The 26,389-nt window shown below is 58.7% G+C and overlaps 2 protein-coding genes across 9 annotated transcripts in view; one reads left to right on the top strand and one right to left on the bottom strand.

Annotated features, from left to right (window-relative positions):
* Window positions 1-17,123, top strand: part of DNAH1 (dynein axonemal heavy chain 1) — an 88,834-nt gene extending 71,711 nt beyond the window's left edge. Inside the window, exons 51-78 of the mRNA XM_081525153.1 lie at window positions 660-868; window positions 1,068-1,239; window positions 2,028-2,219; window positions 2,543-2,653; window positions 3,670-3,855; window positions 4,275-4,466; window positions 5,666-5,833; window positions 5,931-6,122; window positions 6,317-6,448; window positions 6,916-7,041; window positions 7,687-7,806; window positions 7,932-8,081; window positions 8,197-8,357; window positions 9,201-9,426; window positions 9,562-9,757; window positions 10,084-10,235; window positions 10,880-11,076; window positions 11,299-11,443; window positions 11,695-11,853; window positions 11,941-12,072; window positions 12,430-12,600; window positions 12,697-12,876; window positions 13,936-14,112; window positions 14,736-14,906; window positions 15,062-15,192; window positions 15,561-15,912; window positions 16,205-16,439; window positions 16,956-17,123. Of these exons, the coding sequence (XP_081381279.1) occupies window positions 660-868; window positions 1,068-1,239; window positions 2,028-2,219; window positions 2,543-2,653; window positions 3,670-3,855; window positions 4,275-4,466; window positions 5,666-5,833; window positions 5,931-6,122; window positions 6,317-6,448; window positions 6,916-7,041; window positions 7,687-7,806; window positions 7,932-8,081; window positions 8,197-8,357; window positions 9,201-9,426; window positions 9,562-9,757; window positions 10,084-10,235; window positions 10,880-11,076; window positions 11,299-11,443; window positions 11,695-11,853; window positions 11,941-12,072; window positions 12,430-12,600; window positions 12,697-12,876; window positions 13,936-14,112; window positions 14,736-14,906; window positions 15,062-15,192; window positions 15,561-15,912; window positions 16,205-16,439; window positions 16,956-17,077 (4,857 nt within the window). The 3' untranslated portion in view covers window positions 17,078-17,123. The remainder of the gene's footprint in view (window positions 1-659; window positions 869-1,067; window positions 1,240-2,027; window positions 2,220-2,542; window positions 2,654-3,669; window positions 3,856-4,274; window positions 4,467-5,665; window positions 5,834-5,930; window positions 6,123-6,316; window positions 6,449-6,915; window positions 7,042-7,686; window positions 7,807-7,931; window positions 8,082-8,196; window positions 8,358-9,200; window positions 9,427-9,561; window positions 9,758-10,083; window positions 10,236-10,879; window positions 11,077-11,298; window positions 11,444-11,694; window positions 11,854-11,940; window positions 12,073-12,429; window positions 12,601-12,696; window positions 12,877-13,935; window positions 14,113-14,735; window positions 14,907-15,061; window positions 15,193-15,560; window positions 15,913-16,204; window positions 16,440-16,955) is intronic.
* A 554-nt stretch (window positions 17,124-17,677) lies between these two features.
* On the bottom strand, window positions 17,678-26,218 carry BAP1 (BRCA1 associated deubiquitinase 1). 8 transcript variants are annotated; one of them, XM_081525158.1, is made up of 18 exons: window positions 26,054-26,218; window positions 25,926-25,955; window positions 25,762-25,816; window positions 24,907-25,049; window positions 24,655-24,787; window positions 24,156-24,275; window positions 23,777-23,838; window positions 23,556-23,698; window positions 23,264-23,342; window positions 22,677-22,800; window positions 22,241-22,388; window positions 21,581-21,765; window positions 21,025-21,158; window positions 20,035-20,513; window positions 19,763-19,923; window positions 19,398-19,490; window positions 19,192-19,264; window positions 17,678-19,009 (listed from the first exon to the last, which is right to left on the bottom strand). In XM_081525158.1, the coding sequence occupies exons 5-18, from the start codon at window positions 24,670-24,672 to the stop codon at window positions 18,876-18,878; spliced, it is 1,953 nt and encodes a 650-aa protein (XP_081381284.1). In that variant the 5' UTR covers window positions 24,673-24,787; window positions 24,907-25,049; window positions 25,762-25,816; window positions 25,926-25,955; window positions 26,054-26,218; the 3' UTR covers window positions 17,678-18,875. The 8 variants fall into 8 exon arrangements, with proteins under 8 accessions (XP_081381284.1, XP_081381285.1, XP_081381281.1 ...); XM_081525159.1 differs by having other exon boundaries at window positions 24,958-25,049; XM_081525155.1 differs by lacking the exon at window positions 24,907-25,049.
* Window positions 26,219-26,389: the final 171 nt, after the last annotated feature.

Here is a 26,389-nt window from a genome sequence, read left to right as displayed (position 1 = left end):
GGTCAATGGCTTCTGACCTCAAAGACACAGGACTGGTGCCTACAGTGCTGGGCTCATGGCTTCCATCCTGGGGCTACTCCATCTGGAGCTCCCTAAGTGTGAAGCCTCTTCCAGGGCTGAGAGAAGGAGAGGTTGTGGGTCTGGGGCCTCAAGACAGGGCAGCACTTCAACCTGACTGGTGTTTGGGGTTGGGCTGAAACTGAAGCCCCAGAAGGCTCCCAGCCAGCCCTGTTCTTCTCCCCAGGGCTCCCCTTATGTAGTCAGGCAAGAGAGGGTGCCTTCTAGTGCTGGCCAGGCCCTGGCCATATGAGATAGGCAAGGACCTGTTTCTGCTTGTGGCCTGGTTTTCTCCAGTGAGTGAACTGTGAGACGTGGAGAGGCCTGGCAAGAGAGGAGGAAGACACCACATGTCCCACCCAGGACCCGGGCCCTTCCATAGCCAAGCACCAATGTTCAGAGTCTCTGCTGCAGGGCAGGTCTGGGTGTGAGTCCTCGACCACGATTTGGGAGGTCACCTGTGTAACCCCGGGCTTCTCTGAGCCTAACGGCACTGTCTGTGGAAGGGGTCTGCTGCTAAGGTCCAGGGAGACCAGGGTCGTGGAGCCCAACACCCCAGGGCCGTCATCAAGGCTCAGCTCCTCCACCCCGCTCTCCCCCAGATCAAGAATGAGTCCTTCCTGGAAGACATTAACAACGTCCTGAACTCGGGCGACATCCCCAACCTCTACAACATGGATGAGCAGGACCAGATCATCAACGCCATGCGGCCCTACATCCAGGAGCAGGGCCTGCAGCCCACCAAGGCCAACCTCATGGCCGCCTACACTGGGCGTGTGCGCAGCAACATCCACATGGTGCTGTGCATGAGGTGCGGGAGGCCGTCGCAGCCTCATGGGACAGTGATTGGGGCGGGGGAGCACCCGGGCCCGCCCACCACGCCATCGGGCCCAGGCTGCTCTGCTCTTGTGTCCTGGCTCGCACACCGCAGGCTGTCAAATGACCCTGGGTCCTGGGTTCCTGGGGGGGTGTCAGTGTCTCAGGGCCTCATTTTAGCCCCCACCCCCCAGCCCCATTGGAGAGGTCTTCCGAGCTCGCCTGAGACAGTTCCCCTCCCTGGTCAACTGCTGTACCATTGACTGGTTTAATGAGTGGCCGGCAGAGGCCCTGGAGTCTGTGGCCACCATGTTCCTGAATGAGATCCCAGAGCTGGACGCCACCCCCAAAGTAATTAAAGGACTGGTAGGTATCTCGGTGAGGAGAAAGCCTGTGTGGGGAGAGACTGTGTAGTAGATTTGGGCTTGGGGTCACCAAGGTCTGGGTGAGAGTCCCAGGTGCACTGCTGATAGGAAGTCTCTAGGCAGACAGCTTTACCTGTCTAAGCCTCAGTTTCCTCATCTGTATAATAGGAATGTCGCAAGGTGGTCATGATGATGTAGGAGGCTGGACACACAGTTTCACAGTCACCATTATCTTACTCCCGGAGGGTTCCATAGCAACTTCTCTGAAGAGCCCCCTGATACAACCCAGAGACCACAGATGGGTGGGAGGGCTAGATATGTCTGGCCCAGCCTAAGAAAGTGATGGTCACCTGAGGGCTGAGAGCTCAGATGAGCCCATTTCTGTTCAGCCATGCTGAGGCCTTGGGCCCTCCCTTCACCATCTTCAGCCTCCAAAAGGGGCCCCACCTTAGGGCTTTCTGAGTGAGGCAGGTCATAGGGGCTGTGACCAGGGCACTGGACCAAGAGCCGGGATACCTCTAGGCTCAGATTCAAAGTGACCTCTGCCCTTGACAGCTGTGTGAACTTGAAAAAGCCCCTTGACTTCTCTGAGTCATGGGATTTTCGTCTCCAGAGTAGGTGACCTTTAGCTGGAGGTCACCTCCTTTACCTGGAGGTTGTGAGGCTCACGGGTGAGAGTGAGTGTGCAGGGCACCTAACTCCTTCCCCAGGCCCAGGCTTCAGTGGGTTCAAGGGCACCCTGGTGCCTCATCTCTACCAGACTGGCATCCTCGATCTCTTTCCCCACAGATTCAGGTCTGCGTGTATATCCACCAGTCGGTGACTAAGAAGTGTGTTGAGTATCTGGCTGAGCTGGCCCGCCACAACTATGTGACCCCCAAGAGCTACCTGGAGCTGCTCAATATCTTCTCCATCCTTGTCAGGCAGAAGAAACAGGAGCTGAAAACTGCTAAGAACCGCATGAAGAGTGGCCTCGACAAGGTGGGGCCAGGGGTGGGGGCCTTGTGGGCAACCACTGGCTGCATGTGATTCTGTCCATTCTGTCTCAGCCCTGACTCCACATGACCCCTTTCAGCTGGCAGCCCACAGTGTTTAAATGGGTAGCCTCTTCCCTCACTGAAGGCGGCGAGCCAAGGGCAAGACCAAAGGGGCAACCTGGGGGCCCCTGAAGCAGCTGGCCACAGCCTCTCGCTCGTGAATGAATGAGGGCAGCCCCGCAGGGCCCTCTCCCTTGTTCCCCTCCAGGCCTAGCTCTCTGGTCCCTATCACACCTGATTTCCTCTCCCTGCCCCCCCACCCCTCAGCTGCTGCGCACCGCAGAGGACGTGGCCAAGATGCAGGAGGAGCTGGAGATTATGCGCCCCCTGCTGGAGGAGGCTGCTAAGGACACCACACTCACCATGGAGCAGATCAAGGTCCGGGGTGCTCCTGGGCTCCCTCCCTGATGGCTGAGCATGTCTGAGGATGCTCGGCATCCCCACGCAGCCACGAGATCCCTAGCGGCCCGGACTCTTGGCCTAGGTCCCTCATTCAGTAGTGCGATCCCTCAACAAATGCTTGCTCAGAACCTATTCTATGCTGGGCACTGCCCTGGGCAGGAGATAGGGTGATGAGCACGACAGACAAATCCAAACCCGATAGTCACAGCACGGGTTGTTCGGAGCAGGAGGGACACCACAAGCAGCGGTGCAGAGTCTGCTTGAGTCTCCCTCTGAGACCCTCTGAGTCTACACGAGGGCCCATGTTTAAGGGTTAGTCCTCCAATGGTAAAGAATCTGCCCACCATGCGGGAGACCCTGGTTCTGATCCCTGGGTCAGGAAGATCCCCTGGAGAAAGGAATGGCAACCCACTCCAGTATTCTTACCTGAAGAATTCCATGGACTCCCAGAGGAGTCTGGGAGGCTACAGTCTATGGGGATTGCTAAGAGTTGGACACAACTGAGTGACTAACACACACACACACACACCCATACACACACACCTCACAGTAGCCTCTGCAGATTCGCATATTCATGATGACAGCTTTCTGGAAGAAACAATCATGTCCTGCTCTGCAAAGGCAATGGCACTGGAAATTTTTCCAGCAGATGGAAAGCAAATGGCTTGTGGGAGGGGAGCATCTTTCTCTGTCTTGCGTGGAGGTGCTCTGTGGGTTTAGGGGATCCTGCCCTTGAGGCAGTTATGCTCAAGCACATAAAGCCCAGAGCCCCATGCCAGGCCCACGGTGAGCACTCAGGATCGGAAGGGGCTGCTAGCACTCCCAGATCTCCACAGGCTGTCACAGCTGAGAGGGTCCTTGGAGAATGGGGCATCTCAACCCTCCTTCCCTTCCATCTGGGGAGACTGAGACACTGAGAGGAGGAAAGGGAGGAGGGCGCACCGGTCCCTGACATTGGCCACCCATGGGGCCTCCCTACCTCTGGTCCCTAGGTGGACACAACAATTGCTGAGGAGACCCGGAATTCAGTGCAAGCAGAGGAGATCAAGGCCAATGAGAAGGCCAGGAAGGCACAAGCTATCGCTGATGATGCCCAGAAGGACCTGGATGAAGCTCTGCCAGCCCTGGACGCAGCCCTGGCCAGCTTGCGCAACCTCAACAAGAATGATGTGACTGAGGTGGGTGGCTTGGCCCCTCCCAGGCCTCTCTCCTGATGCCTTCTTGGGTTCTGGTCTATAGGCCCTCCCTCTAACATCTCATGAGCATCATCTGTCGAGAGGTGAGGGCAGAACTAGGGCTTGAACCCAGCTGCCTGCCCTTACCTCCTTGTATCAGCCCCGAGGACCCAGGCAGGTGCCTGAGGAAGGCTCTGGGCCCTGAGAAATGACCGTCTAGGGCCTTTTGGCCAGGCCTGGGTACATGGGGGAGCAGTAGTCACCACAGGCTAACACAGACCTCTGGGGGTCCCTGGGCATATCTGTGGTCTGTAGTGGTAGGGACTCAGTTGGTGGGACCCACCCTGTCTGGAAGCTGTCCCTGCCTGGGGGTGCCCACTATGATGGACCTCCCCATTCCCGACTCTTGGCCTGGCCCCCAGGTACGTGCCATGCAGCGGCCACCACCAGGCGTGAAGCTGGTCATTGAAGCTGTGTGCATCATGAAGGGCATCAAGCCCAAGAAGGTCCCAGGAGAGAAGCCTGGCTCCAAGGTGGATGACTACTGGGAGCCAGGCAAAGGGCTGCTGCAGGACCCCAGCCGCTTCCTGGAGAGCCTCTTCAAGTTTGACAAGGTGCGTGTGCCAGGCACCAGGCCAGCTGGGCAGAGAGGTGGGGGGAGGAACCGTCCCCCTCCCCTGCAGAGCTGGGGCCTTCATCCCATCTCCCTCTGCCTGTAACACACACAGCCCTGTGGTCACAGAGCCGAGGGAACTAGACCCTGGCCCAGAGGAGCTCTCCAGCTAGGGGGCAGGGGGCAACAGACCCAACATTAGACAGGTATTGATGAATCAGGACCTGGGAAGTCTTCAGTGCCCATGGGATAATCACCCACAGTCACTCCAAGGCTCTGCCGCCCGGAGAGTCTCTCTTCTGCCCTTTTTTCCCCTACAACCTCTGTGGTCCCAGCCAAGACCTTTCCTGGCTGCTCAACCATCACCTCTCCCTCAGCCTCAGCACCTGAGGTTTAACACCTGTCTGTCTCTGGATTTCTCTCTCTCCCTGTCTGTCTGGGGCTCTCAGTATCCATGGGCGTGTGCTCTCACGGGGATGCTTGTGGTGAGGTCCACCTGGAGCCTACAGCCCTCTTAGAGGTTTCTCTCCAGCCCACATGGGCCACCCACCACCAGAACGTGTCAGTGCTGAAGCCCTGGGCACATCCTAAGGAGGGTAAAAACAATGGCCCATCTCAGTGACAGCTGGACTCCGTACGGGGCTCCCCATCCCTCCAATTAAGCCAAACTAGGAGGCTCACGGCCAGTGCTCAGGCTCCCTTGGTCCCAAGCTTCAACCTCTAGAAGCTCTTGAACAGTACAGATTCCTGGGTTCGTCCTGAACTACAGACCTGGATTCTCCCAGCACAGGACAAGAGCCCTGAAGGAGTGATGTGCTCTGGGGGTGGGGATTATTGCACTTGAACACGTGCCTGGTTGGACTTCAGAACCACTCACTCGTCTCCACACCAGCCGGGAAGCAGCCCTCATCTCTAAATGGGTTTTATTATTATTTTTTTTTTTTTCTAAATGGGTTTTAAACAGGGCCTATGTGTTATCAGATCTTGAGGCTGTGTCAGTTCTTGGGGAAGAAAAATCTCTGATTGTATTCTTTGAAATCCTGGGACACAGAAGTTCTTCTTCTGGACAGCCTTTCTGGGTCGTGTTTATTCCCTAGCCTGCCTGGGGCATAGAGGCAAGAGCAGGGTGTCCCTCCACCCACCAGAGTCCTCTCTATCCTCCCTGGGAAGCAGCCTCAAGCTTGTGGTTCCCATCCCCAGGACAACATTGGGGAGGCGGTGATCAAAGCCATACAGCCGTACATCGACAATGAGGAGTTCCAGCCGGCCGCCATCGCCAAGGTGTCCAAGGCCTGCACCTCCATCTGCCAGTGGGTGCGAGCCATGCACAAGTACCACTTTGTGGCCAAGGCCGTGGAGCCCAAGCGGGTGAGCGCTGGGTAGGCCTGGGGCCAGGGGCGGGGGCCTGGGGGCCTGGGCTCCCCGGGGGCACCAGGAAAGCTGGCCCTGTTTCCTCCACCTGCAGCAAGCCTTGCGGGAGGCCCAGGAAGACCTGGAGGTGACACAGAGGATCCTGGAGGAGGCAAAGCAGCGCCTGCACGAGGTGGAGGACGGCATTGCCACGATGCAGGCCAAGTACCGAGAGTGCATCGCCAAGAAGGAGGAGCTGGAGCTGAAGTGTGAGCAGTGCGAGCAGCGGCTGGGCCGTGCTGACAAGGTGCACACCCCTCTGGGGAGGGCCTGTGGGCACGGCCTGCCCCCAGTGGGCTGGAGGAGCCTGAGCAGTAGGGGGGGTGGTCCTGGGGTGGCTGTCCCCTACCCCTCCCCGGCCTCCTTGGTCAGGGGGACCGCACCAGGCAGGGACGTCCAGGGCCAGCCTCCCAGAGCCCACCCCATGGTCTGTCCTTGCAGCTCATCAATGGGCTGTCAGATGAGCGGGTGCGCTGGCAGGAGACGGTGGAGAACCTGGAACACATGCTTGACAGCATCTTTGGGGACGTGCTGGTGGCTGCCGGCTTTGTGGCCTACCTGGGCCCCTTCACGGTGAGGATGCCCCTAGCCCCGCCGTGAGGCCTCACTTCCATAAGTGGTGGCCTGAGGGTGGCTCTTCTCTCACACACTCATTCAACAAACATTTTTTTAGACGTCCTGTCTGAGCCAGGTGCCATTCTGGGCATTGGGGAAATGGCAGCTCACAAAACAGCCAGAAAACCTGTCCTGCAGGGCTGGCCTTTCTAGACAGAAGGCTGACCTCGTACTTCTGGGCCTGCTGTGCACCTCTCCCTCAGTCCTCACAGCTGCCCCAATGGGTCGGCATTGCTGTCATTCCCCTGGTTTCACTGGTAAGGGGCTGACAGTTAGGGAGGCCGAGGATGTTCCCCATGGTGGAGCTAGAGCTCAGGCCTCCAGCTCTACGTCTGACCTTTCTGTGCAGCTGCGAGCACTCGGGTGCAGGGGAAGTGGGAGGGCATTGTCTCGGTGGGGTGGCCCTGAGTTTGGTGTCTCTCCAGGGCCAGTACCGCACGGTGCTCTACGACAGCTGGGTCAAGCAGCTCATGGCCCATCGTGTCCCACACACTACCGAGCCCACACTGATCGGCACACTGGGGAACCCCGTGAAGATCCGCTCCTGGCAGGTGCCCACCCTGGGGGGCTGGAGCAACCAGGCTGGGCCTGCAGTGTGCTCTGGGCTGGGCCAGGAGGCCCCCGCCTCCCTCCCACCCTTTCTCCTGGATCTGCTTAGAGATGCCTTCCCTGAACCTGCCTGGGGCCAGTCAGAGGCTGGTGGGTAGGAGAGGAGAAAACTGAGTGGCACAGGTGCTGGCTGACTGCAGGCAGAGAGGTCAAGGGGTGCTTGTGAGAGTTGGGTGGGGTAGGAGAGCAGTGTCCAGAGTGCGGGGTTAAGAGATCGTGTCCGAGCTAGACCCCAGAGGACAGGTAGAGTTGACACAAGGAGAGAACCAAGAGGCAGTAGGCAGAGGCCAAGTGTGGACACAGGCCAGGAGAGCCAATGGGCTCTAATGGCTCTGTGAAGATGGTTTGACTGAACTAGGACTCAACAGGGAAGAGGAACAAGAGGCCCAGCAAAGGAGGGTGTCAGGAGTCAGCCCATAGCAGGGAGGCAGGTCCTGAGGGCCGAGACCTTGTGCACTGCCCTTCACCCTCAAGGGGGTGCAATAAGGGGAAGGGGACACAGCTGGAGCACAAGGTTGGGGGTAGATGCTACCCCACTGGGCCTGCTCGTGTAAGCCACCCCCCCCACCCAGCCTGGTCCCCCACAGATCGCTGGCCTCCCCAATGACACCCTGTCAGTGGAGAATGGGGTCATCAACCAGTTCTCCCAGCGCTGGACCCACTTCATTGACCCTCAGGGCCAGGCCAACAAATGGATCAAGAACATGGTGAGCCTACCCCTGCCACCACCCCACCCAGCAGGTCTTAGTAGGTGCATGGGGAGTAGCTGAGCCTCAGGCCAGTTCTCAGCCTGCACCGACCCTTCCCCCTTCCCTCCACTCCGTGCCCCCAGGAGAAGGACAACGGGCTGGATGTGTTCAAGCTGAGTGACCGCGACTTCCTGCGCAGCATGGAGAATGCCATCCGCTTTGGCAAGCCCTGCCTCCTGGAGAATGTGGGCGAGGAGCTGGATCCCGCCCTGGAGCCTGTGCTGCTCAAGCAGGTGGGCCTGCCGCTGCCAGTGTCGGGGCAGCCCAGACACCAGCGAGGGCAGCCCTCTCCCCTGCCTCACTGGTGGGGCCTCAGACCACAGCACTTACCCGTCCCACTGGCTGCAGACCTACAAGCAGCAGGGGAACACCGTACTGAAGCTGGGGGACACGGTGATCCCCTACCACGAGGACTTCAAGATGTACATCACCACCAAGCTGCCCAACCCCCACTACACACCTGAGATCTCCACCAAACTCACCCTCATCAACTTCACCCTGTCACCCAGGTAAGCCCCTGGCCCCCAGCCCCCCGAGCATCAGCTCTGCCTGGGCCTGCCTGGCTGCCCCGCTCCCACCCCTAGGCTGAGACTCAGGTTTTCCCCCTCGGAGACCCCGCCAGCTTCCTCATAGGCTCTCTGCATTTCAGGTCATTCCAGTCCTTCCACCAATGGCCCTTACTTCCACTGTTCCCACCTAAGAATCAATGCTCCCCCCTCCCTCCAGCTCATCCTGATCCCAGGTCTGGAGCCCCTTCCCCAGCCTCCCTGGGCAGCGCTAGCCCCCCTCATCCAGATACCCTTTCCCCATAGCCCTTGCTGGGCCCTTGTGCACTCACTCCAGAGCTGTCCTGGAGCACCGAGGGGGGCATACTCTGGCTCCCTGCACCCAAGCCCTATTTCCTGCCCTTGCTGCGCTACGCCCAGGCACTGCAGCTTTTGCCGGCCACCCACATAGAGTGCTAAGGCCTCCCTGACAGTGGCCACTGTGAACCTCTCCACGGATCAGGGGGTGAAAACCCCCTTAAGGCCTGGCCCTCCCCATCACCCATAGCCTCCTCTTGCTGAGAGGGAGTTTCTCAGAGACCCCAGCAGCTCACGCATTCAACTGCCTGGCCCCTCCTGGGATTCCGGGCTCCCACCTGAGGTCTCACTGAGAAGTGATTACTTTGAATCCAGGCTCTGCCTTAGCCCTGCAGCCTGAGGCTGAGGTCAGATCTCCCAGGCTGACACCAGCAGAGATGCTGGACTCTTTGGAGCCACAGGAGCATAGGTAGGCAGGTGAGCGGGTTCGAGGCTAGCCCTCTAGGGCTCACCAGGTGCTACAGACATAATGTCTCCTGCTCCTGGCAGCGGCCTAGAGGACCAGCTGCTGGGCCAGGTCGTGGCTGAGGAGCGGCCCGACCTGGAGGAAGCCAAGAACCAGCTGATTGTCAGTAATGCCAAGATGCGCCAGGAGCTGAAGGACATTGAAGACCAGATCCTGTACCGCCTCAGCTCCTCTGAGGGCAACCCTGTGGATGACGTGGAGCTCATCAAGGTGCTGGAGGCTTCCAAGATGAAGGCTGCCGAGATCCAGGTCAACAACTGCCTGCTCACCCCTGCCCGCCTCTCCCCACCTGCCCTGGGCCTGCCCGCATCACCACCCTCTTCTGCCTGCTGCTCTTTGCCAGCCTACCTAGGCCTAACTGGCAGCCCCCTACCACACCCCCAGGCCAAGGTCAGGATTGCAGAACAGACAGAGAAGGACATTGACCTCACGCGCATGGAGTACATTCCTGTGGCCGTCCGCACCCAGATCCTCTTCTTCTGCGTGTCCGACCTGGCCAACGTGGACCCCATGTACCAGTACTCCCTCGAGTGGTTTCTCAACATCTTCCTCTCGGGCATCGCCAACTCAGAGAGGGCAGGTAGCCCCGGCACATTTGCACATGTTGACCCAAACAACCAGGCTCCACCCTGGCACAGAGGCGACACACATGGATGCATTCCCACAGCAGGCACACACACGTAGACGCACACCCAGGCTCACTGGTACACACCCTCATCAGACTCACCCTACATATGAACACACACCCCACTCCTAGCCTCCTCAGAGCAAATGCCCCAAGGGGGTGTGCCCCAGACTGCTCCTTTGGCTGCTGGGGAGACTGGCTGGGCTGGGCTGTGCCCCAGGGATCTTTCTTCTCTGCCCCCTACCCCGTCCCCACACTGCCATCACCCCTCTGCCCTGCAGACAACCTGAAGAAGCGCATTGCCAACATCAACCACTACCTGACCTACAACCTCTACAGCAATGTCTGCCGCAGCCTCTTCGAGAAACACAAGCTGATGTTCGCCTTCCTGCTGTGTGCGCGCATCATGATGAACCAGGGCAAGATCAACCAGGTGCATGGCAGAGAGGCGGCTGCAGCTCGGTCTAGGACAGACGGCCTGAGGGGTTGCCCTGTTGCCAAGCTGAGAGAACAGGGTGGAAGGACAGGGCATATCAGGCAGGAGGGCACAGCAAGAGCAGATGGGCAGAGGCCTCCGGAAACAGTTATTTGCATGAAACAGCCAGGAGGCCCCGGGTTAACTGTGACCCATCAGGTCCTGTGCAAAGGTCTTCTTAGAGCCTTGAGAGGACTAGTGAGCAGAGACCGTCCTGAGCCTCCCAGCTCACGGTCTCATGAGTGCCAGGGATTTTGTGATGCGTTGGGAAGCATTGAGAATGACAGCTTCCACTGCTTGAGCCCTCACTGTGTGCCAGGTGCTGGGCTCACAACAACCCTCTGACCTACCCCTGTGAAACCCCTGGGAAGCAGAGTTCTGATTCTTCCAACTTTCCAAGTGAGGAAACGGAGGCTCAGAGAGGTTAAATCTCTTGCCTCAGGTCACATAGCCAGGAAAAGGGAAAGAGGTAACACTAACTCAGATCTGTGCGACTACCACCCCCAGTTTTCTGGCTGAGGATGGTAGAGGAGGCTCTGCTGGGTGGGGCACTGGACGCAGGGCTCAGGGCCCGGGCGCTAGTCTCCTCTGTCCCTTGCCAGAACGAGTGGCGCTACCTGCTGTCTGGAGGCTCCGTCTCGGTCATGAGTGAGAACCCTGCCCCGGACTGGCTGACGGACCGGGCCTGGAGAGACATTCAGGCGCTCTCCAACCTGCCGACCTTCTCCTCCTTCGCCCTTGATTTCGTGGAGCACCTGTCGGAATTCCGGGCAATCTTTGACAGCCATGAGCCTCACCGGTGAGCTGGGGCCTGGGGCACAGCAGGGTGGGTGCATCCAGGGAGTGAGACCCAGGTACAGGCTTGCCCTGGGCTGCCCTGCAGCTGTGACTACATCTCTTCCGTGCCCCCGGCCACGTACCCCTGGACACCACATTCTCCCCTGCTGTCCAGCAAGCAGACACCCTGTGGCCAGTGTCCTACCACAGGTCAGCTCTCAGGGGGACATGGGCACGGTTGCAGGGAGCCCTTGCCTGGCATCTGGGACCAATACCTGGACCAGTTCCAGAAGCTGCTGGTCCTCCGCTGCCTACGTGGGGACAAAGTGACCAATGCCATGCAGGACTTCGTGGCCGCCAACCTGGAGCCACGCTTCATTGAGCCCCAGGCAAGTGCTGTCAGCCAGAGCCTGGGCTAATCGCCCCCTGGGACAGGATCCTGGCTGCACCTGCATGGACCCCTTTGTAGCCTCAGTCAAGCCAGGATCCTTAGCCATCACATGAGGCTCTGGGAGGTTCCAAGTCCCCTCAGGAAGCCCCTTGGGGGCCACTCTGGGGACCCCAGAGCCCCCTCTCTCGCCCTGGTAGCCTGCCCCTGAGGAGAAGCTCTTGGCGACCCCAGCATCTTTCTGCCCTGCAGACAGCCAACCTGTCACTGGTGTTCAAAGACTCCAACTCCACCACCCCCCTCATCTTCGTGCTGTCGCCGGGCACCGACCCCGCCGCCGACCTCTACAAATTTGCCGAAGAAATGAAGTTCTCCAAGAAGCTCTCTGCCATCTCCCTGGGCCAGGGCCAGGTCAGGGCAGGCGGGTGGTGGAGGAGAAGGGAGCCGGTGGGCTGGGCCAGCGGGTCCCCCCATCACACAGCACTCCTGTCCCCACAGGGCCCTCGGGCAGAAGCCATGATGCGCAGCTCCATAGAGAGGGGCAAGTGGGTCTTCTTTCAGAACTGCCACCTGGCACCGAGCTGGATGCCGGTGCTGGAGCGCCTCATTGAGCACATCAACCCTGACAAGGTACAACAAAGGGGCACCAGTACCTTCATCCTGGACGGATCACGCTCAATGAGCTCACCCCACAGTGGGCACTCAGCAAGTGACACATGTAACATGCTGCATCAACTAGATTATTCTTCCCAGCGGCCCCTCAAGTTACCGCCACCAGTGACTTGCCCAAGGCCGCCCAGCACATAGGTGACCCTGGGATTTGCCAAAGGCCATGTTCTTAACCAGTGGTCGGTGCAACCTTGCTTGGCCCACCCCAGGGGTAGGGTCAGGCTGAGGGTGGCCCAGGATCCTTGGGTAGGGGAGAGCCTGGTGTTGGGGTGGCCACCAGGTATGGGTCTCAGTGCTCACGTGGAATGTGGCCTCCAGGTGCACCGGGACTTCCGCCTGTGGCTTACCAGCCTGCCTAGCAACAAGTTCCCAGTGTCCATCCTACAGAATGGCTCCAAAATGACCATTGAGCCACCGCGCGGGGTCAAGGCCAACCTGCTCAAGTCTTACAGCAGCCTCAGCGATGACTTCCTCAACTCCTGTCACAAGGTGAGACACACTTGGCACAGGAGCCCCCCCACCCCAACCCACCCCGTTGTCATCCCCACTCCTCACGCCCCTCCTCCCCTCCCCCACCCCCAGCAGGTGATGGAGTTCAAGTGCCTGCTGCTGTCTCTGTGTTTGTTCCATGGCAATGCCCTGGAGCGGCGTAAGTTTGGGCCCCTGGGCTTCAACATCCCCTACGAGTTCACAGACGGGGACCTGCGCATCTGCATTAGCCAGCTCAAGATGTTCCTGGACGAGTATGACAACATCCCCTACAAGGTGGGCTGGGCATGGGCTAGGGGCGGGGAGCTGGGCGCCTGGGGGCCTGACCCACCCACCCCATTGTTGTTGTTGTTGTTCAGTCGCTCAGTCATGTCTAACTCTTTGTGACCCCATGGACCGCAGCATGCCAGGCCTCCCTGTCCTTCACCATCTCCCGGAGCTTGCTCAGTCCTTTGTTCTGTGAGCGGGCCGGCAGTGCCTTAGAGTTGGGCTTTTCGCGGGATAGTTCTCTCTCTCTGGCTGTCCCACAGTTTAGGTTACTATCTCACGTTAGCTCCCTCAGATTGCCCTCGGGGCACTCGGGCCCGGTCCTTACCCTAGGCAGTGCCGCCCGCTCCTCTCCGTTCAGCCCCCACTTGCTGGTGGCGGATGATGCGAGCGTCTGGGGTTCTTTGCTGGGAGTTGCTTTAGGCACGTAATCTGTGGATTTTATTTATTTTTTCCTCCCAGTTACGTTGCCCTCCGAGATAAGAAATCCTCCCCCACACCCGCCGGTGAGAGGGTTTCCTGGTGCTTGGAAATTCCTCCTCTTTTACGACTCCCTCCCCGGGACGGGTCTCCGTCCCTAACTCTTTTGTCTCTCTTTTTATCTTTTATAATTTCTCCTACCTCTTTTGAAGATAATGCGCTGTTTTTGTGGAAGCCTGACGTCCTCAGCCAGCCTTCAGAAGTAGTTTTGTGAAGTTTGGTCAGCGTTCAGATGTTCTTTCGATAAATTTGTGGAGGAGACAGTGGTCTCCCCGTCCTATTCCTCCGCCATCTTCCCGGAGCTTGCTCAAACTCATGTCCATTGAGTCAGTGATGACAACCAACCATCTCATCCTCTGTCATCCCCTTCTCCTCCTGCCCTCAATCTTTCCCAGCATCAAGGTCTTTTCTAATGAGTCAGATCTTCTCATCAGGTGACCCAAGTATTAGAGCTTCAGCTTCAGCATCAGTCCTTCCAATGAATATTCAGGACTGATTTCCTTTAGGATGGACTGGTTTGATCTCCTTGCAGTCCAAGGGACTCTCAAGGGTCTTTTCCAACACCACAGCTCAAAACCCACCCCATAGGTCCTCAAGTACACAGCAGGGGAGATCAACTACGGGGGCCGCGTCACTGACGACTGGGACCGCCGCTGCGTCATGAACATTCTAGAGGACTTCTACAGCCCCGCTGTGCTCTTGCCGGAGCATAGCTACAGCGCCTCGGGCGTTTACCACCAGATCCAGCCCACCTACGACATCAACGTGAGCACACACCAGGGCTGTGCCTGAGGTGGCCTGCCGGGTGGGGGTCCTGGGGTGCCGTGGACATCTGGGTGCTGGGAGACATGGCCCCTACCAGCCAGTCACTCTTTTTCATTGATTGATCCATCCCACAAGGAGAGCCCTGGAGCTTGGGTTCTGTGGGGAGAGGCCAAGTCCTGCCTCTCAGCCCCTGCCTGAGGGTAATTACTCTTTGAGGTGGGGGGGTGGCTCCTCTGAGGCTGCCAGGGGAGGCAGTGAAGGTCACCAGCCCAGACCACACAGTCAGGGAGGGTTCCTGAGGACATGATGCTTCAGCTAAGATGTGTGCGGGGCAGGCAGGGTCTAGGTAGAGAACCCCAGCATGGGGGCCAGGAGCGTAAAGGGCCTGCAGAGGAGGGGCTGTGACGGGGTTGAGCTGCTGAATGAAGAAGCAGGGAGTGAGACATCAGGGAGAAGTGGACTGGAAGGGAGCAGAGCCTCTGGAGTCCCGAGGGTAAGAGGGAGATACGTAAAGGTTGCAACCAGAGGTGATGAGTATGGGGTGTGCTTGCTTTGAGGGGCGTCCTGCAGGCTGGAAGTAGAGCGGGGCAGGGGCTTCGGTTGCAGCCCTCCTCCCCCTGCAGGGCTACCTCTCCTACATCAAGAGCCTTCCACTCAACGACATGCCGGAGATCTTTGGCCTGCATGACAACGCCAATATCACCTTCGCCCAGAACGAAACCTACACCCTGCTTGGCACCATCGTCCAACTACAACCCAAATCCTCCTCTGCAGGTGGCCAGAGCCGGGAGGAGGTCAGTGGCAGCAGGGAAGGGGCCCACCCAACGCAGGGCCAGTCTCCTGTCCACTATCCTGCCTGCTCTGCTGAATGAGGGAGCTCCGTGCATTAGCTCCTACACGGGCTAATGGGGGCCACCCCTGACCCATTTGTGTCCCTTTGCCCCCACAGATAGTGGAGGACGTGGCCCAAAACATTCTGATCAAGGTGCCTGAGCCTATCAACTTGCAGTCGGTCATGACCAAGTACCCTGTGCTGTATGAAGAGTCAATGAATACAGTTCTAGCACAGGAGGTCATTCGGTAATCCCCCACTAGCCCCAGCTCTGAGTCAGCAGGCCCCTGGGCTATAGAGAAATGATACCAAAGGCTATGGTATCATTATGGGCCAGGAGCCATGCGAGGTGCTATAAACTCAACCTCTAACTCAGCCATATTATTCCCATTTCACAGATGAGTAAACCAAGGCCCCAGCAGGTTAAGGGACCTAAGGTCATATATTTACTGACAGCCAGGGCTGGGATTGGTACTCGGGCCACCTGACCCCACCCGGGCTTTATGCTCTTAGCCCCTATGTTCTGTTTCTCTGTCTATGGCCTAAAAACTGGGGAGTGCAGATATGGCCACACAGTCCCAGACCACTGCCTTCCTCCTTGCCACTGGCTCTGTAGGTACAACAGGCTGCTACAAGTGACCACACAGTCGCTGAGAGACTTGCTCAAGGCCCTCAAGGGGCTGGTGGTGATGTCCTCGCAGCTGGAGCTCATGGCTGCCAGCCTGTTCAACAACTCTGTGCCCGAGCTCTGGAAGGCCAAGGCCTACCCATCGCTTAAGCCACTGTCTTCATGGGTCATGGACCTGCTGCAGCGCCTGGACTTCCTACAGACCTGGATCTCCAAGGGCATCCCAGCCGTCTTCTGGATCAGTGGCTTCTTCTTCCCCCAGGCTTTCCTGACAGGCACCCTGCAGAACTACGCCCGCAAATCTGTCATCTCCATTGACACCATCTCTTTTGATTTCAAGGTCTGGACTCAGCCAGGGTCAGGTCAGGTGACAGGCTGGGGGGTGTAACCCAGGTGGAATGGGCACTGAGGCCACAGCTGGCTGGCAGGATCAGGGAACTCCTGAGCCGGGGTTGGGGGTCTGGAAGAGCCATGTGAGACTATAGGCCCCAGGGAAATGCCTAGGGGTGGGGCGCAGGCTATAGGCTACCAGCTAAAATAGCCGATGCTGGGGCAGGCAGAGCCCTCGGGACCCAAATCCTACCCCAGATCCTGCTGTTTATATGTGAGAGGCATCTGTGTGCCCACACCAGGTGATGCGCCAGTCAGTGTCAGAGCTCAAGGCCAGACCCAAGGAGGGGTGCTTCATCCATGGACTGTTCCTGGAAGGTGCCCGATGGGACCCTTCGGCCTTCCAGCTGGCCGAGTCTCGGCCCAAGGAGCTGTACACCGAGATGGCTGTTATCTGGCTCCTGCCCACGCCCAACCGCAAGGTCCAAGACCAGGACTTCTACCTGTGCCCCATCTACAAGACGCTGACCCGTGCTGGTATGGACCAGGGCGAGGAGCCTACACCACACGGCAGGCCATGGGTGGGGCTCAGGGTTGGGCCAGTTAGGCTGACCCAGGTTAGCTGACCAGGATAGCCAGCAGAAGTCAGCCAGCACTCCTGAGGCCCCGACGGAGCTGGTCCAGCAGCAGGTAGGGTGGTGCTCAGGAGCTGGGCTGAGTCTGTGGGGAGTAGCCCCCGAGCTCACCACCCTCATCTCCCTCAGGAGACCCATGTTGGATCTTGGGAGCCCCAGCCTGCCAATGGAGGTTCCCAGGGGCCAAAAGGCCCAGACAGGATGGGTAGGCTCAGGCTGGGTCCAGCAGGGAATGAGCAGGGGTGTCAACTGTCCCATTCCAGTCTTAACAGGTGCAGTAACCCAGGGCAGGCCTCCTCTTGGGTCAGGTCCCTTCCTTGTCCCTAGCTCAGTCGCCAAGGGACCACCTTCCTTTATAGCCTGTTCCTGCCCCAGTTGGGGCAGACAACTTAACCTCCTCCCCTCTCGCCTGCTCCAGGAACACTATCGACCACAGGCCACTCCACAAACTACGTCATTGCTGTGGAGATCCCCACTGACCAGCCCCAGCGACACTGGATAAAGCGTGGTGTGGCCCTAATCTGTGCCCTGGACTACTAGACCCAGACAGAAGGGCTGGGGCCATTAAAGTTGCATTTCCTGAGCAGTCCCGCTGAGCCTTAGCTGCTTACACCAGGCCAGGGAAGACCCATGGCCAGAGAAGGTGGGGGCGAGAGGCTGCAGTGGCTTCGAGAGAGAACGTGCTTAGAAGCGGGAAGCGTGGCAGAGCTGGCAGCTTTGACCTGCAACAAGGGAAGAGAGGTGAGCCTTGGGAGGTCCCAGGACCCCTCCAGGGACAGCGTGCCAGGCAGGACTAGAGGCAGAGCTACCACCTCCACTGAGTCCCAGCGCCTCTCAGGTTGCAAAGCCGTCAGCTCCGGTAAAGCTGCAGCCCTCTCCTCCCACAGTATACCTTGCACGCCACTCCTCGGGGTCCATAGCTCTGCCTCCCACCGAAGTGCCACCCGCCCCACCCCCGCCAGTTCAGGCCATAAACCCCAGACCTAGGGTCCCAAGAACCTCTGCCCAGAAGGCAGAATACCTGACAATGCACTCCCCTCCCATCTCTGGTCACACGCAGGGCCCAACCCAGGTCTAGTTAGGTCCTCATTCCCACCATGGCCTAGCCTCCAAACCTCAGGCCAGCAAGCACAGGTGGGCTCATTTTTAAGGAGAGTTTTATTCATTCATTCATCCAGTATTTACAGGGGCCAGAGGGGTCAGGCTATGCTTAGCACAGAGAGGCAGCTGCCATACCTGCAGCTGCCCCCCCACCCCGGTCACTATGTACACATAAGGGCCTGGCTTGGATCGCCTCAGAGCCACCTGGCAGAGGCCATGGGGCTCTGTCTGGAGCCTGAGCTCCAGAGGCAGTGCTGGACCCATTAGCCCTTGGCCATGAGGCCCTCTGGGAACATGGGGCTCCAACTGGTTGACTTGGTCCTGCTGTCCCCCACCCTGAGTGCCCTGCAGAAGCTGAGAAAGCTGGCATGGCAGGGAGAGCTGAGTGGTGCCAGCTTTTGCAAGCAGCCCTGTCTCTGCTGTCTCTAAGAGGAGGGAGACATGGTAATACTGAGGGCCTGGGCAGAGGCTCCTCTGAGCCCAGGAGCCCAAGGCAGGCCCCTTGCCAGGGCCACAACACTGAAGACAAAGAGCCCAGGGCCCTGCCACAGAGAGCAGTCTCAACAAGGCTGACTGGAGCCAGGCTAGCCAGCTCAAACACTCCCCTCTGCTCAGGCCATGGGACCCCAGCAGGCTGCTCATCCCACCCCTGCTGGGACACCCCACTCCCAGCCTAGTCCAGCAGCCAGGGCCCTGAGTTTGAAGCTCTCCCAGAAGGAATGAAGAGCAGACCTGGCTTCCTCAACAGCAGGAACTGGAGGCTGGAGCACCAGGGCCCACTGCTCACGTGGCCCCCAGCTGTGACCTTGCAGGAGTGACTTCGGCCCTCCAGGATGACAGTGTTAGGAGAGAACTCAGTCAGGAAGCTGATTATGTCAACACAGTGGTGGCAAGACAGGTCAGAGCCCAGAAAAATAGACGTCTCTGTAGGTAAAATATATATTCTGCTGCCCAGGCAGAAAGGCCAGGTCCTGCCGCTCCACAGCCGGCTGTGGAGGAAGCTGCAGCATCTCACTGGGCCCCAGCTCTAGCTGCTGCCTCCGGAGCACGACGGGGCCAGCCTGCCCTGCCAGGCCCAGGAACATGAGACCGAGGATCCCAGCTTGGCTCCCATTCCCAGGGTCTGGGCTCTCCAACTGGAACTATCCGGTAATACTGGGAAGAGGGGGACGGGGCAGGGGAGGGCCCTGGTGAGGGCCACACGGCAAGAGTGAACGCAGGGTCCAGCCAGCAGTCCTCACTGGCGCTTGGCCTTATAGGGACGGGAGCGTTTCCGCCGGTCAGGCTTCCGCTGCTTGTGGAGCCGGCCAATGCTGACCCCCTGGCGCCGCCGCACCGAGATGTTCTGCTCCACCAGGTTGGCCAGCATGCCTGCGGAGAGACACAGGCCCTTGAGCAGGTGGCTGGATGTCTGGGACCCACTACTCAACTGGCTGCAGCCTCAGATCAGGGGCTGAGGCTCTCCCTGCCCTCCCCAAGACCATAGCCAGCTCAAGTGCCCCCAGAGGCCGGATGGAAGGGGCCTGAGGGCCAGGGTGCTGAGCCTGGCTCACCTTCCTGAGCCAGCATGGAGATGAAGGTACAGATAAACTCATCATAGTTATGGGTCCTTCTCTGGTCGTCAATCTGTGGGAGAGAAGGATCGGGACCTGAGGACGCTGCAGCCATCTCCCCAGAGCAGCCACCAGCTGACCCTAGCAGGTCACGCCTCTGGGAAGACAGGTGGGCAGTAGACCAGGCCACTGGAGAGAGGGCCCACCTTGAACTTCTTCCTCTTCTCCACTTCTTCCTTGAGACAGGCCTCATAGTTTGCAATCTCAGCCTCCACACACTTCAGCAGTGCCAGCAGCTCCTGCCAAAACATAGCAATTGCACCCATGAAGGGGAGCTGGCCAGCCCCAAGGCCTGACTACCAGGAGGCAGCAAGAGGCAAGGGCGAGCAGCCAGAGGCCCAGGAGCCTATCAGAGCCCCTGCTGCCACCCCACTCAGACAGGCTTCCTGGCACCCGGCTTCGGGCACCACCCTCCACACCATAATTCCCACTAGGAGCTCAGCACCTGGATGGCAGTGCCCTGGGCCCAGCCCTTGTCAGGATTAGGAAAGGAAGCCGCAGAAGGGCTCACCTTGGGTGAATACTTCTCCCCATTCAAGGGCTCGCTAGGCCTGACCAGCCCAGGCTTCTCTCTGCTGTCCGCAGCCTCCACTACCTCCTTCTCCTCTGGGCTGCCAGACCCCTGGCTGCCTTGGCTCGGTCTGATGGAAGGGGAGGAACCCTTCCCACTCTCTAGGAAGAGAAGGCACGAGAAGACCCATCAGGGTGCAGGATGCGTGGTGGTCACTTGGCCACCTCCCTCTCCAATATGCCAAGAGACCAGGGAGCCAGCCCAAGGCCCACCTGTCAGTGCCAGGGGACTCAGCACACCATCCTCAGCCAGGTGCAGCAGGCCCGTGCTGATGACAGGACCCAGGTCGCGTACAGCACGATTGTAGCGGATGCAGTCAACACGCAGCAGGCTGTCGTCCTCTCCAAAAAGCACCTTGGAGATGTGGGAGGTGACGGGACTAGAGGGCCGCGTGGGGTTGGCTGAGCGGATCGGCGAGCGCAGTGGCGAATTGAAAGCACTGCCGATCTCAGAGGCCGTGTCCGTGCTCTCGTTGCTGGGGGTGGGTGAGGGCTGCGAGTGCGTGGGCACTGCCACAGCCGGACTCCCGGCCCCGCTGCTCATCTTGATGGACAGAGGAATCGAGAGGTCCTTCTGGGACTCTTTGAGCTTCTCGGCCAAGACGTTGATGGTGTTGGGCTGTAGCACTGACAGCTGCCCATCCCCAGAGCTGCTCAATGGCCCTGGTTTCCCCGGCCCCTTTCGCTTATACCTGCGGGGCCCAAGGAGAGGTAAGCCCAAGAAACAGGCCAGGGGACCACATCCAGCAGTGCCCAGGATGACCTGAACACTTCTTAGCCTCAGGAAATGACCCTGCAGCTCGAGCAGCCTGACCTGGCCATGCCCAGCCTAGCACCCTGAGCTCTGACAGCTGCAGCCAGGTGTCCTCTGAGAACACCTCCTCTAGTCCAGCTGCCACACTTCTGGCTTTTGGCCAATGCTGTGTTTTCCAGCAAAGATACCCCACCCCGTCCTTCAAGGCCTGGACAGAAGGCCACCTCCAAATAGGCCATGTCTCGATGTCTGGTTAAATGTGCACAGCCCTGCCCCAAGCCCTCCGAAAACTTCTGGGGATCTGGAGTCAGCCCCTTCACGTCCGCCTCCCCCGGGCCCTGCACTCAGCAGGCATCCAGTGTCATCTGGTGAAGGGCATTCACTGTGCTGGAAGAGTCAAGATAGGATCTGCAGCACCCAACCTCCAGCCTTACAGAGCTGGGGCTGACCTGAGGGCAGAGTTGGTGTTCTGCACGTCGTCCTCCTCGTCATCCTCGTAGTCGTCCTCATCATCTGAGTACTGCTGGGGTGGGCGGACTGGAACTCTGCTGCGGCCCACACCTGCTGCCAGGTCTTCCTCCTCCTGGAGCAGAGACCCAGGGCAGCCATGAGCCAGGGGCCAGCCAGCCCTGGCCAGACACAGCACCTCCACCAGAAAGCCAACATGGTTCTCCATGCTGAGTCCACTGAACCCTCCAGGTGCTCCAGAGCACTCCCTACCCCTGCTTACACAGGGCTTCTAAGAGAAAGAGTGCCCTGAAACATGTGCATTTATTTTGCCAGTAGAACCCAACCCCATGCCCTAAACATTTAGCCCCACAGTTGTGAGACTGAATTTAAAGTCAAAAGAGCTCTCTCTGCCTCCCTAAACCCCTGCAGTTGTGACCAGACAGAGAACCCTGGTCACCTAGGCTGGGACAGAGAGCGAACATGCATGAAACCACCTGAGGAAAGTACCTGTTGCAGGGTCTCCAGAGAATCCTGGTGGGAATCCTCCCCACTTACCTGCATGGGGGACTTGGCATAGTTGTGATTGTCCAGAAAGGCTGGCAGCCGCTGGACAATAGGAGTGGGGTTTGGGGGAACCCCATTGATGTTGCTCCCTGGAGGCTTCACCACCAGCTTGGGTTTGCTAGGAGGGCTGTGGGTCGGGGCTTGTGGACACGAACCAGCCACCTCCTCCACACCATCTGAGAGAGGGAGGGGCACGGGCAGGATTTTCAGCCAGACCCTCAAGAAAAGTTGTCCTCAGGCCTGGTCTCCCCTTCCCTTCCCAGAGAAGAACAGAAGAGACAGCTGATGGGTTCAGCATGAACAAGCACTAAGTCACGCGGCCACAGTGAGACAGCAAAAGAGTGAGATTTAAAAAAGGAAAAACCGAAAAAAAAGGTCCAGAGAAAAGTAGAAAGGGCATATACTTGAGAGAGAAGGCTTGGGGGCCTGTGGTCATGGCAGCCCTTTACAGGTGCCTTTCTTTAGGAAGGGACAGCTCTTCCTCCATGTTCCAAGGGGAGGGGAGAGGGCTGCAGGCTGCAGACTTCTGACTGCCCACAGGAGCCCTGAACCACTGCCCAAGTGCCTCCACAGAAAAAGACCTGCTCTGCTTGGGCCTCCAATGTCAAGCTGTGAGGGGGTGGCTCTGAGGCCCCTGAGCAGCTCCAATACCTGTGTGGGTGCTCTCAGAGGCCACTGGGGCCCTGCTTGTTTCCAGCGCTAGAGGGGACTTGCTGCTGGCGGGTTTGGACTCTTCAGGCAGCTGTGACTCTTGAGACTTGTGGGTCTGAATCAGCTCTGGCTGTGTTACCCTGATCAGCTGAAAACAAAATCCAAGGTGCAAAGGAGTGAAGGCAGACCCTGGCTTCCACCTCAGATGGCTAGGCTCCACACGCTCAAAAGGGAAATAAATCAGCCAAACCTCCTTTCAGAGGCTATCCTCCCCCTCCCCTCACCAAGTCCCACCATGGGAGCCAAGGAAAGGAGTGGTTAGTTGAAGCCCAGACCCACAATAGAGAATAACTGGGGAATCAAGAGACAAAGGCCCCCGTGGAGGGGAGGAGCGGGTGGCTGGGCCAGTCACGGACTGGGCAGGAGGGGTCCCCACCTGCTGCAGGGCCTCCAGTACGGTCTGACGGTTCACCTTCAACACATGTAGCCTGGCCTCATACTTGATCCTGCGGTCGGGCACCACCGCCATCAGGTTGAAGCGGATGTCATGGTAGGGCTCCCTGCAGTCACAGCCGCAGCCGTGAGAGCAGCTCTCACCCTGGCCCCGCCATCAGGAGGAGGCAGATACGCTGGCAGGGCTCCCTGAAGTCACACCTGCAGCCACAGGTACAGGCCCCACCCCCACAGGTGGGCAGCAGCTGGCCATGCACACCGGGCACCTCAGCTGGTGCCTTCCAGCAAGCTGTGTGAGGAGCCTGTCAGGAAGTGTAAGCCAGCACACCTGGGCCACCCGGGGCTCTACCACGGCCTGCCCCTCCCCAGTCTATCCTGCAGCAGGCCACATGTAGCCTGGATGGGAAATAGGGCAAGGAGCTGAGAGCCCAAGATCTAATCCTGCTTTTGCCAGATTCATCATGTGGCCACGCACAAGTCATCTGGTCTCTCTCCACTTTGGTTCCCTCTTCTGTGTCCCTCCCGATGGGGGCACAGCTCCAGAGGGCAGGGCAGGCACAGAGTCCTTACCCTGCAGTGGCAAGGCCAATACGCTCCATGATGACCCGCCGGGCTTTGTCCGTCCACTCCTCGTCCTCCCCCCAGGGCCCTGGGGAAACCAAGACGAGAAGTCAGCAGGTGGGAAACCCTGAACTCGGGCAGGCCAGGAATGGAAGGAGGATAGACAGCGGTTGAGCCAGAGGGGGCCAGCTGGACAATGCAGTTCAACGTGCCATCCAGCCAGAGCCATAAGTCCTCAAGACCCACCCCGTGAGGACCCCGAGCCCCAGCCCACTAGGAGGTCAGCAGAAAAACCCCCTACCATGGTCAATGGGGTAGACCTTCAGTCCATCCAGCTCAAAAAGCCGGCCTGTGATAGGCACATAGCTGACAAAGTGGAAGGCTTCCATGGTCCGCACAGCACTAAGGCCATTCTGCTTCTCAGGGAGGTGGCGTGGCTCAGGCCTGGGGAAGGACACAGTCAGTGCCCAGAATGGGACAACCCCATTCCTTGTCCCCACCCCCATCACAGCTCCCACACACCTGGCATGGCTATTATGTGCCTTGGCCAACTCCGGAGCATTGCCAATCGCATATCCTTTGCTCTAGAGGAAGGAAAATAAGGCCACATCAGAGCAACTTCCCAGGTGGGCCTCAGGTGGGAAACAGAGCTCAGGAGAGCAGGCCTGGAGGCCTTCCAGGAACTGGAACAAGCACAGTGGACCCTCCTGAAGGCCTGGTGGGGGCAGAAGAGAGCTCTGGAGCCCCCGAAAGATGGACTCTACTGGCCCTGCACGGTCATCAGTGGACACTGGAGAACAACGTGGCCTGATAAAGTCCTAATAAGGCATCACTTAAAGAATCTTCCTTTTTTCCCCAGGTCTGTCTCCTTTTCTGACAAGTGGAAGGCACTGTGGCCTACCTCAGGGCTGAAGCCTTTGGTGAAGTCCTTCATGCGACTCAGGGTGGGCCCCAGGTCCACATTGCTGCAGTTCAGGAGCACACTCAGCAGGGCATGGGTGGCACAAGAGTTGGGGATCAACTGTGAAACAAAGAACAGTCACCCATCTACAGCATCCCTCATCCCAAGGCCATACTCATCGGGAAAGGGGCCCCAGGGAGGACAGTCATATCTGGACAATCCTCATCAGCTCTCCTCATCTTTACCCAACATCTGTTCATTCAACTAAGTACCCATCAGCTGTCTGGGGACATGGAAAATGGACTCAGGCATCAGCCTGCTTTAGAGAGACTTCCTGTTTTTAATGAAGAAGAGCTCAGTTCCTTCTACCTCAGGACTTCTGTAACCACCACCTGCGGTATCTGCCTATCTCCTCCTCTTGCCTTCCTCCGCTTCCACTTTCCAAGCAAAGAAAATGGCAGCATCCCACCCTCCAGAAAGAACACAGAGCCCAGCAGACCTGGTGGGCAAAGAACATGTTATTCACAATATCATCATCAATCACAGATGTATCATCCACCAAGGTAGAGACCTTGCGACGGGATCGGCGCTCTTCGATCCATTTGAACAGGAAGATGAATCCATACACGGGGCTGGGGAAAGGAAGGGACAGAACTCGACCAGTCAAGTGGGGGAAGGCAATCTGCATCCCCTTTCCCCTCCTCTATTCCTGTGCACTGTTACCACCCAGGTGCCCTTCTTGTGACCCCACCTCTCCCATGGCTTCTTCCTAAGACTGCCCAAAGCGGCCCTGAGCCCTCACACCCCAGGAGCCTGCGGCAGGCAGAGTCAAGCATCAGCCTCTGGCTGTGGTGCTCCAGGAGTCCACTCAGCGTCCTTATGCAGTCTAGGGTTCTGGGATAAGAAAGGAAAAGCTGGAACCAATGGCCCAGGACCAGGCAGGAACAGAAGGTAAGGCAAGAACAATATGATGTGGAATTTAAACACTAATTCAAACTTGTGAAACCCAGGGCGTGGGCCCCAGTGCAGTCAGGCAAGTAAATGAATACCCATTATCAGTCCCTTCTGTTCTGGGAAACAAAAGCAGACTTCTCTGTTCAGTCACTATAGCAGTTCCTCCACACTTCTCTTCTGTAGGACCACCAAGACAAGACCCTGAGCTTGGTCACCCAAGAGAGGCCTTGTCAGAAGCCACAAACCAACCAATCAATGGACACCCTTGTGTGGGAATTAAAACCACTGGCACATGGGCACGTTAAAGCAGTCAATGGTAGATTACAGCTGCACAAAAGACACTGTGTGAACTGAGTCAAGAGAAGGGGGTTTCCAGCTGGAAGGCAAGAAAAAGCAGCTGAATTTAACCCAAGAGATGGTTAGAATTTGGAGGGAAGGGGGTACCACATAGAGTGGTGTGGAGGGAAAACTGGGAGAAAGGAGACCACAGTACCAGCTTCATCAGGAGGGCACCCAAGGAAGAAGGATGCTTCCTGATAGGAAATTTTACAATTTGGGGCTTCTGAACCTCCCTCCCTTGAGGAGCACTCTCTCTCAGGCCCCTCCCTAGCCCTCGAGGTGTAAAGGGTGGCCCTGACGCCAAGCCACTCACCCCTGGCATTTGCTCTGAAGGTCATAGATCTCCTCCACCTGCACCCCTTTGACACCTGCCATCAAGGAAGGAAAGAAGTCGGGAAGGGCAGCCCCTGGCTGCGGAGTGATGACCCAGGAGTGGGCCCCCAGAGCCCGGGCCCGGCGGGCAGGAGAGGCTCTTACCGAAATCTTCCACGAGGAGGGTGAAGAGGCCTGGGAGGGACGACAAGAGGAGCGAGTGGTGATCAGAAAGGTGCGTCTCGGACCCACCCGACCTCTCCAACTCCCGGCCTGCCCGATCCCCTTCTCACCAGGGTCACTCTCCAGCTCCAGCCAGCCCTTATTCATCTTCCCGCGGGGCGGGCCCTCAGCGCCATGTCCAGGGCCTCCCGACCCACCCGCCGCCTCCCTGCCGGGAGCCCCCTCCGCCCCGGGGGCCCCTAGCCCCACACACAGACAACGGGCCTCGTCGCGTCACCCTCCCGCGCCGGCGGCCTACGTCACTTCTGCGCGACGGCCTACGCCCCGCCTCCAGGCTCCTCTTCCGCAATTTGGACCCCAGACGCCGGCGCGCCCGCGCGAGAGGGCGGGGCAAGAGGAAGGGGCGGGGCTAAAGCCCAGGTGGAGCGAGAAGGGGCGGAGCGGGC

This window comes from Giraffa tippelskirchi, chromosome 9 (assembly GCF_054371585.1).
Source record: "Giraffa tippelskirchi isolate mGirTip1 chromosome 9, T2T-mGirTip1v1.2.pri, whole genome shotgun sequence".
Taxonomy (NCBI): Eukaryota; Metazoa; Chordata; class Mammalia; order Artiodactyla; family Giraffidae; genus Giraffa; species Giraffa tippelskirchi.
This window is presented reverse-complemented; position numbering and strand designations above follow the sequence as displayed.

Coding starts and splice junctions, on each gene's coding strand:
- BAP1 (XM_081525154.1), bottom strand. CDS start 26,090: ATGAATAAGGGCTGGCTGGAGCTGGAGAGTGACCCTG. Junction 23,699..23,776: donor GCACATAATAGCCATGCCAG/GTGTGTGGGAGC, acceptor GTCCTTCCCCAG/GCCTGAGCCACGCCACCTCC. Junction 19,265..19,397: donor AGAAGAGGAAGAAGTTCAAG/GTGGGCCCTCTC, acceptor TCTCTCCCACAG/ATTGACGACCAGAGAAGGAC.